This window comes from Xiphophorus maculatus, chromosome 13, assembly GCF_002775205.1.
Source record: "Xiphophorus maculatus strain JP 163 A chromosome 13, X_maculatus-5.0-male, whole genome shotgun sequence".
In the NCBI taxonomy this organism is placed as follows: Eukaryota; Metazoa; Chordata; class Actinopteri; order Cyprinodontiformes; family Poeciliidae; genus Xiphophorus; species Xiphophorus maculatus.
The window spans coordinates 6,406,701-6,429,724 of NC_036455.1; the positions used below are offsets into that span (position 1 = coordinate 6,406,701).

The 23,024-nt window shown below is 46.1% G+C and overlaps 1 protein-coding gene across 2 annotated transcripts; it reads left to right on the forward strand.

The window, feature by feature from the left end:
- Positions 1–181: 181 nt before the first annotated feature.
- Positions 182–19,830, forward strand: LOC111610446. Of its 2 annotated transcripts, none has more exons than XM_023344672.1 (2): positions 182–1,709; positions 19,049–19,830. In XM_023344672.1, exon 2 carries the CDS (start codon positions 19,149–19,151, stop codon positions 19,665–19,667), a length of 519 nt encoding a protein of 172 aa, XP_023200440.1. In that variant the 5' UTR covers positions 182–1,709; positions 19,049–19,148; the 3' UTR covers positions 19,668–19,830. Both variants share the same exon structure in this region; 1 of them encodes a protein (XP_023200440.1).
- The last annotated feature ends 3,194 nt before the right edge of the window (positions 19,831–23,024 follow it).

The following is a 23,024-nucleotide window of genomic DNA, read 5'->3' on the forward strand; positions in this document are numbered from 1 at the left end:
ACGATTTATTATTTAAAAATAAAAACTTTAACTGCTCAGGTTTAGGTGAGTTCTCTGTCTTACCCGCTTCATTACTCAACACATCACTAATGAAAAATTTGATCTTTATTTGCTTGTCAAACTGGAAAAAAATAAACTATAAAAGCAATTTTCAAGTTGTTTGGACATTGAACTTCTTTTATTTATGTAACTGTTTGGTGTATTAGTTGAAAACGGCGTAAAAATAAAGAAACTGTAAATTCCCACTCATATTGGGCCCATGAATGCACCTTTGCCCATAGTCATTGTGCCCTTTTTCCCCATAAACTATAATTAAACGCCTCATGGACCGCTCTTGCCTATTGTTACTGAAGAGATTTAAGGCGGCCATCTTGGAGCGGTCGACCGTTCCACTCAGCTTTATGTTTAACAGACTCAATGATGTATCAGCGCATCAGCGAGATCGCTTCTCGGCCTTTTGGCTCAGACAGCGGTCCCCTCCTTTGGGTGGTGATAGCGGTAGTCTTTGTGACTTGGCTGTTACCACTGAATTAGAGGTTCAGTAAATTTTGTCCCCGGTTGAGATATTGACCACTAAGTAGTGGAAAATATCTTTTACCTTTTATTTGTATTTATTGGTGTTTCTTAACTATTTATTGGTTTTAGTAAAGGTTTTAAACCTTTTACTGGTGGTGCCTCCACCATGGCGGCTAGCCATGCCGGCATGCGGAGGCACCACAGTGTTCGTTTTTTATTTAAGGAAAGAGAAGAAGAAAATAGAATAACTAGATTGGACTTTTCCAGGAAGCTAATTCAACAGGTGCTGAAGTTTCGGCCAGATGACCTGAATTGTATCCTTACCCTGCCTTTCAATAAGGGATATGATGTAAGTTTTTGCTCTGCCGCACTTCTCAAGGAGTTTTGGACACGGTTTGAAAATGCTAAGACCCAGTTTTCAGTATTTGACGTCGAGAAACTGACTGACAACTCCCTGAAAACGGTGATTGTCAGGATGTTCAATGAGACTGTCAGTGCTGAAGACATCTGTATGTGGCTGGGTAGATACTGCACTGTGAGAGGCCAGGCTATGAAGGTGCGGGATGTGGACGGCATCTGGAACTGTGCTTGGCGGGTTCCCATTAAACAATGGGAAGACCCCCAAGGCTTCCAGGGCCTGAAGCATCTCCCCTCAATGATAGTCCTGGGGGAGAACAGAGGCTACATTCACTATCAAGGCCAACCCAAACTGTGCCGGAAGTGCGGCGAGCATGGTCATCTGGCCAAAACTTGTGAAAAGGTTTTCTGTGGTAAATGTCGAGAAGTGGGACACACTTTTGATGAATGTACGAACGGGCGGAAATGTAATTTGTGTGGTGGGCAGGATCATTTGTTCAGAGACTGTCCAAAGTCGTTTGCAAATAAACTGAAAAAAGGAAAAGAGACGCCAACGGAAACGGCTAATGAGCAAGTGGACGCAGCTGGGTCGGAAATTTCAAATCTCCCGCCAGGTCCTCTGATTGGAGGAGAGGAGGAGAGGGCGGGAAGCGGGGAGGGGAAGGAAGCCCCCCCCCAGACCGAAACATCCAGTGAGGGCGGGGAGATGCTAACCGAAGGCGGAGCTAGCTCGGACTCTGAGGAAGAAGACGGACAGCAGCGATGATGCCCCCCTCCCCGACGCCCAGCTGGCTAAGAGGCCGGCATCTGAGTCACCTCCCGACCTTACCCCCAAGGTAGGGAAGAGAGGAAGGCTGGAGGAACTCTTCGGTTCTTTCGGAGAGGAATCCAGAGCCTTCCTCGCTGGCTCATCTAATGAGGTCTCGTTCCTAAATTTTGCTCACCAATCAACCCCGGAGGACCCAAACAAGGTAACGGCTTTAGAAAGACGGCCGACACCGAGAGTCCGAAGGGGGAATGGAGCTCCAACCCGACCTGCACCACCATGTGGGAAGGAAGAGCTCCGTTCACAGGACAGTCTCTGAACCCGCCTTGTTTTAATGACCGCCCGTTTTTTAACATGGGTTTAAATTAGTATTTTCTTGTTTTTAATTCTTTAAAATGTCATACTTGATTTTAGCCATCATACTCATGACTCTCACCTTCTCAACCATCAATGTTAGAAGTGTGAAGTCGCAAGTTAGAGTCCAGAGTGTTTTATCCTTTTTAAGCTCCGGACAGTCAGATGTGTTTTTACTACAAGAATGTTCACTCTGTCAAGAAAACTGGCATAGGGTGTGAGATCTTTCCGGGTGCATGCAGAAAAGGTGCATAGAGGCCTGGGAGAAAATAAGTAATCTTGTAGTTTGATTAAAAGCTAATTAAATTGAATATGAAGGAATAGTAAAATGAATACAAGTAATCACATAATAACCTTCTGAAATGTATTATCTGAAATGTGATCTGTAATGATTTCTGTAATGAATTAACTGTGGAAAGATTATGGTTGATGAATTATAATAAGTAAGAGATGTGATTGATTGTTAACTAAGGATCAAACTTGTGATAATGTGAAGTTGTAATCATTTGAAATTAATTCAAACAGGTTTAACAACAGATTTAATGTGTTTAATGAGCTATAATAAATAATAGTGGGTTATAGAAAAAGAGAGGAATACAGCACAGTCCTGAAACAGGAAATGTCGCAAGCAGTTCTGAACAGATGGTCAGAGCGCACAGGATGGTTGGAGTGTTGAGTGTTGAGTTTGGCTGAAGCAACGGAGAAAGGGGAAGTACGGGACTTTCCACTATGGTCAGCAGAAATAGGTTGGGCAATGTGGGACTTTTTCATGAGAAAACAACAGATGTGAAGCAAGTCACGTAGACCAAACCTCCCCATACACATACATGGTGGAGAAATGTATAAAAAGGGGCTGCAAAGAGGAACCAGTTGTTCCCAGTCCGGCGGCGCAGAAGGAGAGACAACTTGCTGAAGCAGATTGAGCCACGGACCGCACTTCAGAACCACGGGGGAGCTCGGACTTCACACCGCCAAGAAAGGACTGGTTTCCATCGCCCCATCCCTGGTTCTTCATTCGATCGTCGGTCTCGTCTCAGCCCAGCAATTACAAACTCTGCAACAAGACTTGGAGGAAGGACAAAGCTCCCTTAGGGATGAGGAACTGGGTTTTGCAAAAGGATTCGGACCCGTTCTGCTTTGTTTCCTTTCTAAAGAGGGTTTTTTCCACACAAGGCAAAGACCTCAACCAAGGATGCTAGAAATTCCTGTTGCCAAAGATCCACCATCGTCTGGGTATGAGTTGAGTCTGCTCATTGAAATTCCATTTCAGAACTTGCGACTTTAGTCAGGGAAAAGAGGACAGGGTAGTATGATTGTACATGTAAATTTTATTACACTGTTTTTGAATTATTTACGATTGATTATTGTTTTGTATGTCGCATATCCCTGCTTAAGCTTGCTTAATAAATTTATACTATAAATTTCTAAAGAGGTTGGTGGACATTGGAATTAATAGAGTCATTTAATCTTCGTTCAGTTCTTTTAATTAAGGGAAAACTAATGTACATGATTCCAGTAAATAGGAGGCTTCATAATTTCCTTTGGTGAGAGTAAATAATGACCCTGGGACTTACATCTAAGTCACTAAACATAATCTAGCCGGTTCCAAGTGCAAGTTATGATTTAGAAAGTGGGCTACCGTTAACAGAAGTGGTTATTGGAATTATGCAGCTGTGAGGGCTACTCAGCTGATTGTTTCTTAACTGTAAAGGGTCATAACTTCTGGATTGGAGGTAGTTAGAGCTAGACGAATCACTTTCGCCACCAGTTTAAATAGATTATCTCTTATAGAGTACTTTTCGGGTAATACCCAGGTCTCAGAGATTTTCCGGACCTGTTAGACAGAGAACTGGTCAGTAGGCAGCCCTGGGTAGTAGTGAGGAGTGGGCGGGGCTGACTATTGCAGGATAACCTTCATGGCGCCCAACGTGGGGCCCAGACTAACAGAGTAGGAGGGCCCTATGCCAAGTCAGTAAAAACAGATGTGAGGATCTGAATAGCTCACTTGGTTTGTTAACTCTTAGGGAATAGAGTTAATGGTGACTGATAAGGCCGTCAGTCACAACCCTTGCAGTAACTGTATGGCATACAGGTGAGGGAAAGCTTCTACTGAGGATAAATGACCGGATCCAGACAGTGAAGCTAGTAGCCAACATAGTCTAGACCCATCCCTGCTCGAAGCGCAAAGAGAGGCTTTGGGGGATAGACAACTCGAACCGACAGAGAGACGGAGTGATGGATGATCACTTCGAGGAGGAAAATCTGGGGAAGAAACCGGAGGAAGCCGGCCGCCCAGATCGTTTGGAAAAGGAGGAGACCTCAACAGAACTGCATCAACTTTCTACACAGCTACTGTGACTCAGACCTGAAGCAAGGGGGGACGTTGGTTCCAAGAATGAGGAACTGAAACATCAACCCCTGACAAAGGAAAGTTGGCTCAGTCTTGCTGGAGTGGTTCGTGATGTAATGCTGACAAGAAAAGAAAAGACCAGCCTGCAAGCATGCACAAGAAACACAGAAAAGTATCATCAGCTGACGATGGATGAGGAAGCACACCGCGTCCTCCACTGCAGCCATCGAGAAGACATCCGGCAACAGAGGAACAAACACCAGCAGCTGACATCATCACACAGACGCAGACATGGTTAAAGACATCCTGCTGGACCCGGAGCTTGAAATTGAGCCAGCACAACCCACCAGTAAGAAACGACCGCAAGCGACATCTGAGAAGCCAGGACAACTGGAAGGGACAATCTACACCGATGGATCCAGAAAGGGGTCCGACCAGTCGGCATACTGGGGATTTATTCTGAAGCAGGATGGCAAAGAGAGATGCCGTCAGAAAGGAAAAGCTCTCGGTAGTGCTCAAGCCGGAGAAGTAACGGCAGTACTGGAAGGATTGCTGGAGCTGGTGAAAAGGAAAATCAAGAGTGCCAGGTTAGTAACTGACAGTTACTACTGTGCTCAGGCCCTTAGAGAGGACTTGGCCATTTGGGAAGAAAATGGTTTCGAGACTGCAAAGGGCAAGCCCGTGGCACACAAAGATTTGTGGAAGAAGAAAGCAGAACTGAGGCTCCGCCCGAAACTTGAGGTGCAGCGACAAGGCGCACACCTGAGAAGAAGCCCTATGGAGGGGCAAAGATGACGACCTTTCGTGCCACTAAGAAAGGTTGTCTCTGCCGGTGTCGAGGTGGGACAGAACACCTAAGGACAGGTGGTCCTAGAGTAGCATGGGGAGCAGGTAGTACGGTGCGTGCATAAGGCCCTCGAATATGCAGGCGTGCTACACCCCCGTGAAGAACTGAGCAAGCAGGACTGCTGGATGTCCCTTCAGCCCATCCGATGCAGCTGTGTGACTTTGAGGTATGTGGTCGATACGCAGGGCACCCAGGGCAGCGGATGGAAGGTTTGTTCATCAAGAGCACAGTCCCATGGGGTTCAGTCTGCATGGATGTAGCAGAGCCAATGGGGATAACAGGAAAGAGAGGTGAGAAGTACCTCTTGGTGCTGATGGACACAGTGACAACTGCTAGAAGAGCAGGTCTTCCCCTGCAGAGGAACTCCGTTCACGTCACAGAAAGCAGGGAGGCGAAGACACTTCTCCTTTTTGCTCAGAGAAGAAAAAGGGAAGTTGCAGCTCAAAGTGTCACTGAAAGCAGGGCAGAGAGTTTGGATTAAAGCTCAAGATCGGCCTGCAGCTACGGGGATCAAGCTGAGATTCAACGCCCAAGATTTTGTAAAGTAAGTACTGAACTTCAACACAGTACTACTGATGAAGAAAGGGGTCCATGAGGAAGCAGTGCTCAAGCCAGTTCTTAGCTACAGCGAACCAGAACATTACGAGAAGATGGCCAGAGAATCAAGCACCATGCCATCCTACAGTAGACTGGCCACTATTACGGGAAGGTTGCCGTTCAAAGAACAACTTCAAGGCTTTGGACTGGGAGGGCCGTGAAGAAATTGGATTATGCTAAAGAAGAACTCCTGTCACAACCTGATGGATTAAAATGGAAAAGGATCATGATTACGGATAAAGCGTCATGATGCTTATGCTTTTTGCTTTGCTCTGCTGAACAGCCAGATTTTTTTTTTTTGTTTGAGGCCTTCTGTCTCAGCCCATCTTCCCTAAAGAACCATCCCACATCCTGAAGAACTGACAGTTCATCCAGCGAAGGTTCCTGTAGAAGAATCAGAGCGATCCAAGTTTTCTTCGACATTCATCACCTCATGGGGGAAATCAAAACTCCAAGGAGGGGGTGTCAAGAGAAGTGGAGTTTTGATGACTACACTGAGCCCTCTGTGACAACTGAGGATGAAGAATCTGCATCTTCACATCCCAGACGAACATCTTCTCTTTCCAGGGGATGAGGACGGCGAACTGCAGGAGGGTGATGGACTCCCAGCATGTGAAAGGTCTGACCTCGTGGAGGGGGTGTCAAGAAAAGGAGGGGGTGTCATCAGGATGTTAGCCCATTCTCCGATTGTCGCTTCCACCTCGAGCTGCACCCGGTCTCCCAATCTGCTGGCCCATCCTGCCGGGATCTGGTACTCGGTTTGGCCGACTTCTGGTACATACGTACGCCGTCCGTCCTTAGCCTGCACGGGACCCCAGGTCACATCTCTTGCCAGTCTCTCAGAAGATCCTTCGATGTCAAAGGTTTCTATTTCTTTCTTTTTACCCCGGTGCTGTCCTGTTCGGAGTGTCTTATGCTCGGCCGGTAGTTGCTTGGGGTCGGAGAAGACGCTGCCGTGATCGCTCTCCTCTTCTTCTTCTCCAGGATGTTCGATCTCCGGTTGCTCCTCTTCGTCCTCCGAGTCGCCGAGGTCTTCATACTGCTGTTGTCGAAGAGGTTCTCTCCTGGGGGAGTTCAGCGGTCGAATCTTAGCTGGTTTCATCGGTCCTTCTTCTTTCGGGACCGTCGGCTGCTCATTCTTGACTTTTCCCGCATTGGGTTTTTTCAGTTCACTGCGGCTTTCTTCAAACGAGAACTCCTTAACGTACCTTGCTGTGGAGAACCCTGGTTCAACAGGTGCCTCCTTTATCTTTATCCTGGGTGGCTGCACGGCTTTGGCTTTACCGATCTGGGTGGTGTTTGAAACCTCGCTCTGTGGAATTTTTAAGGGATATTTCTTGATTTCTTGCGATGGATGGCTAATGCGGCATTGCTCCTCCATCTCAGCTGCCAATTTCACCCCTTGCTCAGTGCGGAGTCGATGCAGACGGGGGTCAATCACCACCACCACTTCTTTGAACACAAAGAAATGACTGTTGGTCCTGGCTATATTCACCACTCCGTTCTCCGCAATTGATCTGGCGGTGTCCTTTGGCAGATCTGGCGATCTCAGTCCCTGTACACTCACTATCACTCTTCTCATGCTTTCGTTGCTGGCTGCCACCAGGCCCCGCTCGAGTCCGTGCCACATCTTCTTCCGATATTCCTCCAGACTCTCTCCTTCTCGGTAGACATCAATCGGGACTAGGATTACAGCGCCATAAGGGAGACTATAGCCGTTCATCAAGGCTACTTCTCCCCTTGTTTTTGGGCTACAGGTGGCTTCCAGCAATTTTGAATCCGCTTTGTAATATTGCCCTGCTTGGTTCTCAAGGCTGCGTTTGAACTTTCGATTGTGGATCTTGTATCGGTCATTGGTGAACACAATCAGTCCGTCACCCTCAAGATCCCATATTCTTCCAATAACCTGATAAATCCGGAGGCCGGTCTGCAGTCTTATGCTGACGGTCCCTGGTGGTATTTCGGCCAATTCTCGGGCCATCCTCCAGGTGTCCGATTTCTGAGTTTTCTTCTTGGGGCGGCCGGGGCACCGCTGCTCTTCGTCCGATTCCTCCTCGTCCTCGTCGGAACTGCTGGCCGCTGGGGTCCTTGAAGGTGGTAGTAGATGCCTCCTCTCCGTGCTGTGGACTCGGGGATGAAACCCGGGCCCCTGTCCTTGTCGAGGGGACCAGTCCTTGGCCGCCTCCTCCATCACTGCCCACTGCTCCTTAGTGAGACTGTCGACGAGCTGTCCCTCGGGGTCTTCCTCGTTGGCTGGTGCGGGTGGGATGTCCTCGTTCCGCGATGGACCCGGTGGAGCTGAGGGACCTCCGTCGTTATCGTCGCCGCTGTCACCGCCGTCGTTGCTGTCGCTGCCGCCCGTCAGGTCTATCAGATCCCTCGGAGGTTGCTTCTGCTGGCGAGTCGGTGTCGTGGTTCTGCTGGGGAGTCGGGACGGAGCCTCAGCCACCTCCGACCCTGCCTCTTCGAGGGCTTGCTCCTTTTCCTTGCCTTCTCTGTAGGTTGACAGTCTCTGCATGGCCTCAGTGTAGTCTTTGTACTGGCTCACCCCCCTGGCGTTCGGATCCACCAGGATTCCGTCGATGCCCGCCGCTAAGGTTGCTGTTTTTATTACGCGGTCATACTTCTCGGAGGGGCTGTAGACAACCCGCAGCTCACCATCCGTCCATCCTTCAAGGAGTTCAGCGAACCATTCCAGCCATCCTCTAACCTCCGACTTCTTAGTAACCTTCACCGGGCATCTGACAACCCCCAGGCGGTGCCCATGCTTAAGCTGGGTGCAGTAGTAGATGTGATTCCGCACTAGGATCTCCATTAAGTCCCGAGCCATGTCCTTACTGGTTTTGTAGTGAGATTCAAAGAACATCCTTTTATTTATCTCAGTCCAGGATTCCAATCCATCGCCGAGTAATATCAGCTGTACAGGAATTCGTGTTATAGTAGATTGGGAAAGACGGGATTGATGATTTTCCCCGTCTCGGCTGATGTGGCTTGCCCCTTGTCCCATTGCTGGCTTTTGCAGGGGATTCAGTCCCCCTCCTTCTTCTTCACTCATAGTTGTCTTTGTCTTCGAGTCGCCTATCCCCCAAAGCCTCTCTTTGCGCTTTCGAGTAGGGATGGGTCCAGGCTGTGTTGGCTACTGGCTTCACTGTCTGGATCTGGTCATTCTATCCTCAGTAGAAGCTTTCCCTCCCCTGTACGCTATACAGTTACTGCGAGGGTTGTGACTGATGGCCTTATCAGTCACCACTAACTCTTTTCCCTAAGAGTTAGTAACCCAAGTGAGCTATTCAGAGTCTCACATCTGTTTTCACTGACTTGGTATCTTTGGGGCCCGCCTACTCAGTTGTGCGCCGCCCCACGTTGGGCGCCACTTGTTGTTGCGCAACACCCCCCCCCTCCTTTCTGTCTCTACTCTCTCACTCTCGTACTTCCTCTTCTGAGAGGGGAGATGTGCTACCAGCTCTCCATCTAACGGGTTAATTGAGTTTCCTAAATCTGCCGGGATTTACCCTGTCCAGAACTGAAGTAAACTCTGTTTAAGCTGGTTTCGAGAAACGATTCACCTGATTTTTAACGGCCTACATCCAGGTGTCTCACCCTTCTTCCCTCTGTGAATTAGCCAGACTGAGCAGCCTACAGCCAACTAGTTTCACAGAGCACACCTGTTAACGGTCGCTCGTTCTCTATTTTACAACTTGCATTTGTTATTGAACCAGGTAGGTTTTAGTGACTCGGGCGAGTCCCAAGGATGTTGTTTTAAATTTGGGCTACCAGCAACCTATAAAACATTTTCCACCTCTTCCTCTCCAGAATCAAACATCACAGCTATTTTACAACCATCAAAGAACTTTAAGGTGACTCATTAACTGAATGTCCACAACATCTTTTAGATTTTCTTTATGCTAAATATTTTATTAGTAAGGCATTTTTGCAAGGGTCAGTACAGCTTAATTCAGTAGCAGAAATAATCAAATAAGTAAAATCAATCATCTAGTCTATCTTTCCCTACTGCTGACACTGAGAACTAAAAAAGGAACCTTTGAGAGAGACGGACGGAGCCTGGCGCCTCGAACCCCAGACCTGGCACGACGACGAAGAAGGTGCTGCAGCAGGAGGAAGACGCCGATCGATGAAGGCCAGGATCTCCGCAGGTCTGATGATGAAGAAGGTGTTGCAGCAGGAGGAAGATGTTGATCGATGAAGGCCAGGATCTCCGCAGGTCTGATGATGAAGAAGGTGTTGCAGCAGGAGGAAGATGCCGATCGATGAAGGCCAGGATCTCTGTAGGTCTGATGAGCCTCCTCTCCGCATGGATGGTGAGGTCACACAGGACTTGGTGCTGGCAGGAAGGAAGGCACCAGTTCTTCTTCTTTGTCTTTGCCTTTGTCTTCATCTTTGTCTTTGGGGTCTGAACCCAGCCGATGAGAGAAGTGCGATTTGAAGCCACAGGTTGTGGGGCTGACGGGTTGGTCCCCATGGCCGGACAGTCTTCGGCTCCGTGGCCCCGGCTCTTCTTCAGCTGCAGAGTTCTTTGTCCATCTCTTGGCTCGAAGCTGCCCGGAGGATCCAACGAAAGGTTCCTCTTTTGCACCCACCTTATATAGGGTTTATCCACCCTTTTGGTGCGTTTTCATTGGCTGTCTGCTTAGACAGATGACCTCACATCCATCACTGTCCTTCAGACATTATGTCCTGATGTCTGTGCTGATGTCTCAGAGTTGCTCAACCTCCTGTCTCCGTTGTCTTCACAACCTTTCACCTAAATAAGGCGTTGATCATCTCTGCTCTCCTGTTAGTTCCTTGCATTTCACCTTTCACCTACTCTCTACCTCCAACATATCAGTGATGTTTAATTGCAGTTACACCTTTTACACCATTTCAAGTTCAATGTCAAAATCACATTTATATCACATTTATTTTCTTTAGCTTCTCTGATCTAGCATTCATTTATAATTTTATAACCATAACTTATATCACATTTATTTTCTTCAGCTTCTCTGATTTATCATTCATTTATGATTTTATAACCATAACTTATTAGTTACTCTTATTATGATCTTAATGTGAGTTATTACAGATGTTTTTCTGAAAAGAAACCAAGAATAATCCATGATTCTAATTATTTAATACTAAAGTTACAGTTACTTGTTTTTCTTGTAAGTGTTCCCACAAATATAAGTGTAAATATTATTACAAGTAAACCAATATTAATATAAGTATTTCACTTTGAATCTTATCAAATTACTCAAAATGTTTTAGATTTCATTCTTTAAAACTTTCATGTTTTAAAATAAGTAATAGTCTCAGCTATTTTTATAAATCTGCAGGCTGGAAACTTCCTCTTTTTCCAGGAAACCTGCTTTTCCTGTTTCATGACTCTCTCTGTCTGACTATGATTTCTTATGATTAGATAGAAAAAAGTAAAATTAAAGCAAAGTTTGCATGAGACAAAAACAACACACACAACCAGATTTATTTTATTGACACTTAAGTCTACTGTTGGGCCTAGATATCACTTGAGTGATTCATTTTAAAGATAACTTTATTTATTATTACTGTTAAACTAACTTTATTGACACTTAAGTCTACGGTTGGGCCTTGATGTCACTTGAGTGATTCATTTTAAAGATAACTTTATTTATTATTACTGTTAAACTAAAATCTCCAGCATGGGGAAGTGGGATGAGCTCGGATTTTCCTTGCCTTTCAGCTGTCAGTGCGCATGATCACCGTCCCCTATAAAGGGATCTACTCAGTCGGAGCAGCCATCAAAGTGGTACCAGACGAGCAGACTCACGCCACCGTGTCCAGTACGGAGCCGGAGCCTCCCAAGAAGAAACCCAAAACTCACGCCTGGCAGAAGCTCGCCTCAGCATTTCCATGGAGAAAGACAAACCAAGACTGATGGACGCACCGGAAGGAGGAAAACGAGTCGTCGAGTCTGCAGGTCAGCAAAAAACCAAAAAACGAAAGGGGAGACAGTGTTTTGTGACTAGATTGTTCAAAGTGGGGGTTGGAGTCTCATCGGGACTATCAGACAGAGGCCCGTTTTTAAAACTCCCTACCACCTCCATTCTACTAGATATGCCAAGAGAAGATTTCACTGTTTCCAATCCGCTCACCGAGGCCTATTTTCTTAAGTATCTCATATATCTCCGACCCACCAATTTCCAAAACGTAAAAGAGGTGGGGGAAAGTGAAGAATACACGACGCCCCCTGCCATGAAGCCACATTTATTTATCCCTACCGCACCGCCCGCTTGGAAAGGAAGAGGATCCGACAACACGGTTAATGTTGCATCAATCTCACCTATGTGCCCAAGATCTCTGCCCTGGATTTTTAATACAGTGTATCTCAGGGTATGGGGGATCGAACTACGGATTAGGTGGGGTCCCCATTATCTTGAACCACTGCAAGGACTGTATTGTGAAATTTCACTTAATGACATGATGATTTGGACCACTTCACCAAGTATGGCGAAAACCATAGTAAGGAGGGAAATAAATCCTGAATGTTATATATTTAATAACACCAGGCTTCCATTAAAATTGGAAATAGACAGGGTCTACCCCAATCCACCACACCAGAGGATTTTTACTCCGTCAACCTGGGGGTACCGCACTAGACTAACTCTGCATGGACAATCATTGTACACCTATATCTCAGTACCTGCCCCAATAGGGTACAAACACGAATCCTGGCAAGACCAGGCGCTGAAAAATGGAACCGCCCCAGGCCCATTCCCTAGGCCGGACTACTGGAGGGTGTTCCACTGGAAGTGGGTGTGGAGGGGGTTGGAGCCTGACTTACCCTACCCCTCTCCCATATATACAGCCCTGCAGCAGAGAAGGGCCACCAGACGGGTTGGAAAGAACCCTGCCAACCAGGGCCACCTCAACTCTTTGAGAAAAATCTGTACAGCGCCTGATACAGCGGATCCCAGAGAAGCACTAATCTGGCCAGGATGGATGCTATCGGCATGAGGCGCAAGCCTACAGACCCGGAGTTGCTGGATGTTACATCGGAATCAGACAGCTCTACTGACACCGACGACGACTCGGAAACCTCTAACAAACCTTTGCTACGGAAAACGACTACGATAACCGGAAAATCCCTATGCCTGAAAGGGCTGCTAACGCTTCTTGCCCTGCTGTTTGCTGCTGCTGTTCTTGCTACTATCTTCTACTTCATCGGAGTTGGACCGTGGTATCTTACGCATACAAGGGTCACCTATGGACATTCTAAGTACGCTAACTTCAATTGTTGGAATACAAGCACCACGGCTATTTTTGTGCCATGGGACAACGAGACTTCTGTCCAGAATCGAACCAACCTATTCAGCAGGGACAACGGGAAAAAGTACGTGGAACGCCGAGCCTTCAAATTGAACGACTCCACTCTGGACGACCTTCTAAATCGTACCTGGGAAATCTACAACTACGACTTCCTCGAGACTGGAGTGCTCTGCTGGATACGGGTTCTGCAGAACAAAGAACGACGGACCGTCAGATGCAACTGGATTCACCCGGACCGAGGTATGCCAGAATGGCATTGCAACATGGCTTGTCGATCGCTGCTACTGCTGCCCAACCAAGGGTACTGGGACACCGAAGTAGTCTACCCAGCCCCACCCAGGTCCTCAGGCTGTCGAGCCTGGCTCCCACGAGGGGAGTTTTGGGGGGACTATCACCTGAACTGCAGAGAGGATGACATCATCCCAACAGCACCAACGGGCAACTGGACCTTCCGAAATGCCTCCCGAGGTAATCTTCCAGTCAATACAACGATGCCGCCTACATCAGCCAATTTGACCAACATGACGGCTTTCCTGATCAGGCTAGGACCTAGACGGTTTATGTATGATGAGGAGCAAAAGCACTGTTATAGACACCACTTCAGTTGGTTAAATCCTTGCCTCTGGAATAAGTTTGTGCAATGTGCAGGACAGAATTATATAGTTACAGCCATAGAGGAATACTGGGCTGATTTGTGGCACTCTACACGCACAATCCGCACAGAAGTTGAAACCTGGCTGAACAACTCATTCCCATGGACATACCTAGCCAAAGACCAGACGTTCTTTATGGGAGACTTCCCGGAGGGAACGGTTCGCTCTCATACTGGGTTGGAGGAGCTACACATTGCCAATTTGCGTACACAACCCCTTCCAACTCCTGATGACCTTCTGAAAGTTCCTAAAAATGACTTTGCAAAAATTGATAAATGTGTCGCCAAAAGAATTTTTGAGAGCCTTAATGACACCTGTTGGAGGAAAACCCACTCATCGCCACGTTGTGACCTCTGGCAAACTGGGAACGCTCTTCACTCCACCTGGAGGTACAACTGCCCTGATCCTGACAAAGCACCTACGGCCAAATGGGCTTTGCGAGCCTGGTACGAGGATTACACTCGAAATTGGGACTACGAGTGGTGGGGACTCCAACAAGATGAGTTTGAAGCTTGGGTAACACCATGCCTCACGGAATCAACAAACTACTGGGTCAGGTACCAGTACATCGCCACGGTTTATTCAAAAGACCGCATGATTTGGCCTGGAGTTTTTTGGAGACCTGACAGTTATGTCAACCCGAGACCTTGGCGCATGACCTGTAGAAACACAACAAGACGGGTCCTCGAATGCACAATCAGTTTGGCCAGAAGACCCTGCCAAACCGTCCGAGGTTGGGAAAGCTACTGCAAGGAACATTATGCAAATGAGTATGACACTCACTCTTCTGAGGTTACTTGGCGGAAAATCAATGGCACATGGCGGAGGGCCATAGTGAGTGGACGGACATGCACCGACGCAATCCTAGGATATCATCTCCAGAAGCGCAAGAGCATTCTTGGACTACCCGTTCCGTTCATTCCAAATCCCCTTATAGCCATCGCCGAAGGACATGCTTTTCGGAAAAGTCTGTGTGAAGGGAACATCGACTCAGGGTTTGACTGGGTAGGACCCAACCTGTTGTATTCCAATCTCACCTGCTCCACCACTATGGAGCATTGGCAGCAATGTGGAGAAGGCTCTAATAAACATGACTGTTTCTGGTATGAGACTATGGGAGCAACTTTGGTGGCCGTCGCCACCGAGGTTGTGGAAGAAATTGCTCATGTGGTGGAAGAAGGCCTCAACATTGTTGAACAGTGGCTGCTAGACGCTTTGAGCGTGCTATGGCCATATCTTTTAGGTCTCCTGGGCGTCGCCGTAGCCATACTCATCGGCAAAATCGTCTTGGAGGCGTGGCTGAAAGCACTTTGTCGTTGCAAAAAGAGGAACTACCAGCCCCTCCCCCCTAAGGAGGAGCCTACTTCTGCATAAGAGAGAGCTGCCGTGTGCCTGCGAGCCATTCAACCTTCATCGCAGCTGCCGATAGGACCTGATCCAGAGCGACCATCATCTCACATCATGGAAAACAACTCTTCGACCAACTCATCAAATCCCAACTCACTTTTTGCACCGATTCAAGTGAGTACCATTGAGCACTTAGGGATTACCCTGGCCTGGGTAGTCTTCTGCCACACCGGTCCTTGGCCCAAGGGACATCCTATGAGGATCTTCGTCGCGCTACAAGGATATGCCAAGCTTATCCTCCGTCCAATCATTCTCCACAGATGGGGGTTGGCTTCGTCCCTCTTCGCTTGTTACCTGATGGGCCGTACTCGCATTAATTGGCGCAGGGGTGTTGTGGTCTGCCTGTGGCTCATCACCGATACCGCAGCACTGATATTGGAATTGGTCCTTGGGGGCACACAAGCCACACGAGCCGCCCCATTTAAGATCCTCACAGCTATTCTAGAAGGGCTTTTCGCAGTATCTATCCTCATCTACTTAGCGCGCCAGGCCTTGTCTATCAAGGGTCGGGGACGGCGAATTTGGATGCAAAAGTGGGTAATCCTGGCTCTTTGGGCAACGGTTTGGGGGATCCTGGTGGTCCTCTACTGGCTTCATGAGACCTCGGACCTCGCCATTGTTGTCTGGCTGATGACCTACGCGGCAATATTCCATGATTCAGCTCATGTCTATGATCGAGGTGAACCAGCACCAGATCATGACATTTCGGCTCCTGTGATTAATTCACCTTGGCTCGCAAAACAAGCCGGCACACGGGCTTAAAACCAGCCTACTCTCTCAGCTTTCGCTTTAGCATTTTCGTCATTGTAAGTACATGTAGTTAATCAATAACCACTGATCATGAAGTTACCTGGGTTACTGTTTCTCCTCAGGCATCAACCTGCTGTGTGGGATGTGGGATCACCGCAGAATCCTATGGATTCATTTGGGTGGCATCGTCCGCCCGCTGGTGTCACAAATGCGTGAGCAGCCATTTTAATGATGTTACGGCAATTCTCTGCGCCACAGGGCTGGAGGATTTGCCCTACATAGCGGATTCCACATCTAGATCCCTGGAACGGGTGCACAAAATCGTGTGGACCTCTGCATTTGGCCTAGACGACGACGACTTCACAACATCTCCTTGGTATACGGGACTACGGCTGCCCGTGATTCATAAGTTATGGGAACACCAACTTACTCGGCAATGCCTCCCAACTTTACATCTGTTGGACGGACGAATTGTGGCGGTGGGCGACTATCTTCCGCCTACACGTCCCGTGTCTCCGGATTTGTTTATCGATGTCGGATGCCAAGCCAGCAGTGCGACTAACGAGAGAGGTACCCAAACTGAGAACCTCAGTTCATCTCCCCAAGCATGCCAGACTGAGGACACCCTTTCCCCTTCATCTCCATCACCAAGTGATATGGATTTCCAGAATCTGCTGGCAGAGTTGGACGGCTACTGCAACAATCCATCAACGCTGCCAGACTTCGGCATGGACTTGCCTTCGCCTCTGCCGCCTCCGCTGGAACGTTCCACCCTTTCCGTCTCAGGTGACTCTACACTTGACAACGATTTGGGCGCAGAACTCTGGCTTTCTCCGCCATCCAATCTGTCGGAGTATGCGGTTGTGGATTCCTGGACACCTTCATTGTCTCCGGTTACCTGCTATGAGCAGGACATCCTCACTATCACTTGTGATGATGGACTTGATCTCTTTTGACTTTGGACTCTGTGTTTTCTGCGAAGCACCGTCCGATCTCATGGAGGGGGTGTCAAGAAAACTGGCATAGGGTGTGAGATCTTTCCGGGTGCATGCAGAAAAGGTGCATAGAGGCCTGGGAGAAAATAAGTAATCTTGTAGTTTGATTAAAAGCTAATTAAATTGAATATGAAGGAATAGTAAAATGAATACAAGTAATCACATAATAACCTTCTGAAATGTATTATCTGAAATGTGATCTGTAATGATTTCTGTAATGAATTAACTGTGGAAAGATTATGGTTGATGAATTATAATAAGTAAGAGATGTGATTGATTGTTAACTAAGGATCAAACTTGTGATAATGTGAAGTTGTAATCATTTGAAATTAATTCAAACAGGTTTAACAACAGATTTAATGTGTTTAATGAGCTATAATAAATAATAGTGGGTTATAGAAAAAGAGAGGAATACAGCACAGTCCTGAAACAGGAAATGTCGCAAGCAGTTCTGAACAGATGGTCAGAGCGCACAGGATGGTTGGAGTGTTGAGTGTTGAGTTTGGCTGAAGCAACGGAGAAAGGGGAAGTACGGGACTTTCCACTATGGTCAGCAGAAATAGGTTGGGCAATGTGGGACTTTTTCATGAGAAAACAACAGATGTGAAGCAAGTCACGTAGACCAAACCTCCCCATACACATACATGGTGGAGAAATGTATAAAAAGGGGCTGCAAAGAGGAACCAGTTGTTCCAGTCCGGCGGCGCAGAAGGAGAGACAACTTGCTGAAGCAGATTGAGCCACGGACCGCACTTCAGAACCACGGGGGAGCTCGGACTTCACACCGCCAAGAAAGGACTGGTTTCCATCGCCCCATCCCTGGTTCTTCATTCGATCGTCGGTCTCGTCTCAGCCCAGCAATTACAAACTCTGCAACAAGACTTGGAGGAAGGACAAAGCTCCCTTAGGGATGAGGAACTGGGTTTTGCAAAAGGATTCGGACCCGTTCTGCTTTGTTTCCTTTCTAAAGAGGGTTTTTTCCACACAAGGCAAAGACCTCAACCAAGGATGCTAGAAATTCCTGTTGCCAAAGATCCACCATCGTCTGGGTATGAGTTGAGTCTGCTCATTGAAATTCCATTTCAGAACTTGCGACTTTAGTCAGGGAAAAGAGGACAGGGTAGTATGATTGTACATGTAAATTTTATTACACTGTTTTTGAATTATTTACGATTGATTATTGTTTTGTATGTCGCATATCCCTGCTTAAGCTTGCTTAATAAATTTATACTATAAATTTCTAAAGAGGTTGGTGGACATTGGAATTAATAGAGTCATTTAATCTTCGTTCAGTTCTTTTAATTAAGGGAAAACTAATGTACATGATTCCAGTAAATAGGAGGCTTCATAATTTCCTTTGGTGAGAGTAAATAATGACCCTGGGACTTACATCTAAGTCACTAAACATAATCTAGCCGGTTCCAAGTGCAAGTTATGATTTAGAAAGTGGGCTACCGTTAACAGAAGTGGTTATTGGAATTATGCAGCTGTGAGGGCTACTCAGCTGATTGTTTCTTAACTGTAAAGGGTCATAACTTCTGGATTGGAGGTAGTTAGAGCTAGACGAATCACTTTCGCCACCAGTTTAAATAGATTATCTCTTATAGAGTACTTTTCGGGTAATACCCAGGTCTCAGAGATTTTCCGGACCTGTTAGACAGAGAACTGGTCAGTAGGCAGCCCTGGGTAGTAGTGAGGAGTGGGCGGGGCTGACTATTGCAGGATAACCTTCAACTCCCGCTTTTAAAGAATTACACCCGGTGGCAGGACTTGTGGCCACGGCCGTCTATATGGAGCGGCTCCAATGAAAATAAAAATGACGGCGTGGCCATTTTAATAAACAACCCGCACATCTTGGTGAAGGGGAGCACCGTGGTGAGAGAGGGACGAGCACTTTTAGCAAATCTGACTTTTAACGGACAGGATTTTAACCTCTTAAATATTTATGGCTTTAATGACAAACACGATAGGTATGACTTTTTAGACAGAAAAAGAAACAGAAAATTAAAAATGATAAAAAGAGATTTTAGAATCCCAGTAGGTTTTAACCTTTCTCTTGCATATGCTTTTATTCGGAAATTTTTAGAACATTTTGGACTGGAAGGAGAGGAGAACAAGATTTTAACTAATCATCGTTTTATCATTTCTGTTGTGCAGGACCGGGAACCAGTGACTCCAGTGCGCGGCCTCCTGTGTGGAGACGCCTCCACCGTTTGGCGCAACGTGAGCCATCCCGTCCTTCCAAACAGACTCCAGGATGTCATGGATGGTGGCTCATGGGATCCTGCCGGTCAGAGCCGTTATGCACTCCCGCGGCATGTCTGCAACATCCATCTGCCCCCGACCCGGTTGTGGCGCGCCGGAGTCGGTGAGGCCCCTGCTGTGGGAGTGCAGCGCTGCTGTGGACCTGTGGGCGAAAGCCGGCTCCTTGCAATTCCCACACTTGCCAGCAAGGGAGGTCCTTCATGTACAGCTAATGCTGTACGGGGTGAGCCAGCAGAAAATGACTAAAAAAGACTTCGATGAGAGGTGGCTCACCCCAGCCACCATCAAAGACGCCATTTGGACCTCCAGAAACTTGCTGGTGAGCAGGCGCAGGCAGATGCCCCCCGTGGCTGTGATCCGGATGGCAGCAGCAACAAAAGAGACGTCAAGGGCTGCAGGTGGCGCGCCAAGGACACAGCCACCAAGAAGAATCGCCTGCGCCTCCGTGGACGAAGGAGCCGGCGCTCCACGAGCAGAGGTCCAAGCAGTGGCGGCCTGGCTCTCCGGGTGAGGCAGGAGGGAAGGAGCTTCAGGGCAGGATCCCCTCTGAGCACCAGCGCTGTTTGGAAGGACGGGGCGGCTCCGGACTTGGGAGGGAGTCACCCCGGTCCTGCTCAACTTTTAACACACAGAGATTTTATGTTTTATAATTCTTGTTCTTAGCTTCTTTTAGCCTAAATTGATGAATTTGTAAGTTTTTAAAAGTTTCTGAATAATTGCAACAATGTAATGGTTTTTAAATGTTTACAGTAACAATAAAATTTTTTCGAAAGAAAAAAATCAGCGCATTTATCAATCATAACTCGCTAAATACTAAACAGATATTCACCAATTTTTCTGTAAACCTTATTAAAAGGTTAGCAACATTTACAAGGAAATGATTTTTAAAATATTTTGAATGACTGATATAAGGTTGAGCATATTTAACTATTCTTAGTGGGGAAAACAGAATAGAATGTGTTGATATTTCTGTATTATGATTATTTTACAAAGCACACAACCAGTAATAATTTTTTGAAATATGTTATTTAGTGATATCAATACATATTTATATAAATATACAAACACAAAAAATTACAATCAGAGAGAAATAAAGATGCTTAAATAATTATAAATGCTGAGTAAAATGCATTAAACTACACATATTTATATGGACGTGCGTATATACATAATATCTATATAGGTTTTATTCATGTTTTCCAGCCGAGGAGGAGATTAAGAGAGATTCAGCAGCTGAGATTCATCAGTGCAGTGAATCCGTCTCTCCTTAAAGACATTCCCCACTTCTTCCTCACATGGTCTTTATGAAACCTTCAAAACAAAAACAGGAGCTATTTTACTTTAGACAGAGTGAAAGAATTTCATATAAATAAGAGTCTTTGCCACCTTGTGTGGAATAATCTAAATCAATGTTAGGGAAAGAGATCCAAAAAGTGGTGAAATCAACCTTTATTGAAGTTTAACTAATTAGAAAAAGGTTTCACAAATCCCTAACATGGTTCTGAATATTCTGCTGTTAGAGCAGAATAATCCAGTTCAGGTCTGAAGAGTCCAGGTGTTGTAGTTTTTAAACTAGAATCGAATAAGATGCGGAAGCTAGTGAAAAATTAGGTGGAATAACCCTTTAGCCATTTCCCGAATCGGAAACCAACTTCAGCTTCGTGTATATGAGCCATTTTCACAGCGTAATTGTGATTCCTGCGTTCATTTACCGGTTAACAAAACATTTATACGGGAAAAGAACATTTACTAAAATGATCCTCATACAGAAAGGTGCAGACATTTAGACCTTAACCTGCATCCAAACGCTGGTGGTTCCTACCTATTCGGTGTAAGATTATCTGGGGCCTCCGGGAGAAATCCAGCAGTCTGCGATGATCATCCATCTCTTCCTCCGACTTGACGATGATTTCTTTAAACTCTGTGAATGTTTCTTCAGCAGCAGTTAACGGCTCGTTGATAAACTCGTTTAGAGAAACAGTCGAACATTCAACCAAACAGACCATGCGCCATTTTCTTTCGTTCCGCTTCCTCATCCTTCTTCTTCTTCATGGATTTACTGGCGCTTGGCAACAAACTTTTAGCAGCATTACCGCCACTTACTGGTATGGAGTGTGGTTCGTGATGATCTATCTATCTATCTATCTATCTATCTATCTATCTATCTATCTATCTATCTATCTATCTATCTATCTATCTATCTATCTATCTATCTATCTATCTATCTATCTATCTATCTATCTATCTATCTATCTATACAAAATAAATAAATAAAAAATAAACCATTCTAATATAAAATGTTCTATTGTTTCATATCTTCTACAGTAATTATATCTATTATATCTTTAGATTTTTCACTGAGTTGTCTTATCATTCTATACCAAATTTGATCTTTACCTGGTGCTGTATTTTTTGCCTTCTTAATGCATAATTCATTTCAGCTTTTGTAAACTCAACATTTAACAAATTATTTATTTCTTCAACACCCTGTAATACATCTTTATATTTAAGTTTTGTATTTTCTCTCCCTTTTCTTCCCTCTTCACTAGGATTATTTGAACTGTGAATTTTACTAAATGTTCTTGCCAATATTTCAACTTTATCTTAATCTTTTATTACATTTGTATTATCTATTTTAATGTAACATATTCGTGTAGCGGGTGGAGATGATAAAACTGATGATGCCAGTGAAGACGTGAGGCGGTTGGGAGATTCGCTTTGTAGTTCGGGCACGAAAGCTGATGGCGGCGAGCGACGATGTGGAATCGCTTGCGGGGATAAAACCTGGGGAAACAGGTTACGGCGAAGGAACAGATTTCATGGAATGCTGGAGATTCGAGCTGCTGAGATGGAGGCTGAAACTGAACCAACTGTGAAGAAGATTCCCCCCAAAAAGCTATGCCCAATGGGCTAAATTAGAATGGTTTGAATGATTCCGCAGCTGGTGGTCCTGGTTCTGGTTGGTTGTTTGGAGCTCTGTGTGTGCAGAATGCAAGGGGGTGCATGGCGTCCATTTTTGTTTTGTTTACTTTCACATTGGGTGAGTGGGTTTGAATGTCTGGGTGTTACGTGACTGTGCATGAAACCTGTTCAACTGGAACTGTCTCTGAGCCACGGAGTGACCACGGTGTGTGATGAGTTCTATATATATTGTGAGGGCTTGCAGCTCCAAGTCAGATCTCACTGCAGCTCTGTGCTATGTGTATTGTTCTCCGTCTGCAGACGAAATAAAGCTTTGCTCTTTGCCATTTGCCAGGGTCTCTGTCTGACCTGTTATCACACAGATTTTTTGTCTACATGGGTTTGAATGTCTGGGTGTACACATGAGAATGGGAACATGTGATCTTGTCTCTGTGTGCCTGGTCTGTCTGTCCGGTTTGGTCTCTGGCTCCCTCCTCTCTGTGATCACCTTTATATCAAGTTGGGTGAGAGGAGGGGGCCCCTATAAAACTTTTTTCTCACCTTTCTTTTCTCTCCCGATTTCTTCTCCGTCTCATTACAATTTAATAAAATAAACCCAAAGCAGTTTCTAATAAAGTTTCATGTAATTATATCAGGGGGAAGCCATAATGGTCCACTTATGCAAGTCTTTAGGGCTTAACCTTGGTACTCGACAATGCTGAGTGTCACACTGTCAGACAGGACAAGTTTAATACAAAACAGAACAAAAAGACAAAATGCAAGTGTATAGTCAATGGTAAATGTTTGAATAGCAATTTATCTAGTGCAGAGGATGCCAAAGTGCTTTACATGTTGATGGTGGTAAGCTACATTGTAGCCCAGCTGCCCTAGGGCAGACTGACAGAAGCTGCTACACAATCGGCGCCATCGGACTTCTGACTAACTGCAGGCAAGGCAGGTTTGGTGC

Coding starts and splice junctions, on each gene's coding strand:
- LOC111610446 (XM_023344672.1), top strand. CDS start 19,149: ATGTCATGGATGGTGGCTCATGGGATCCTGCCGGTCAGAGCCGTTATG.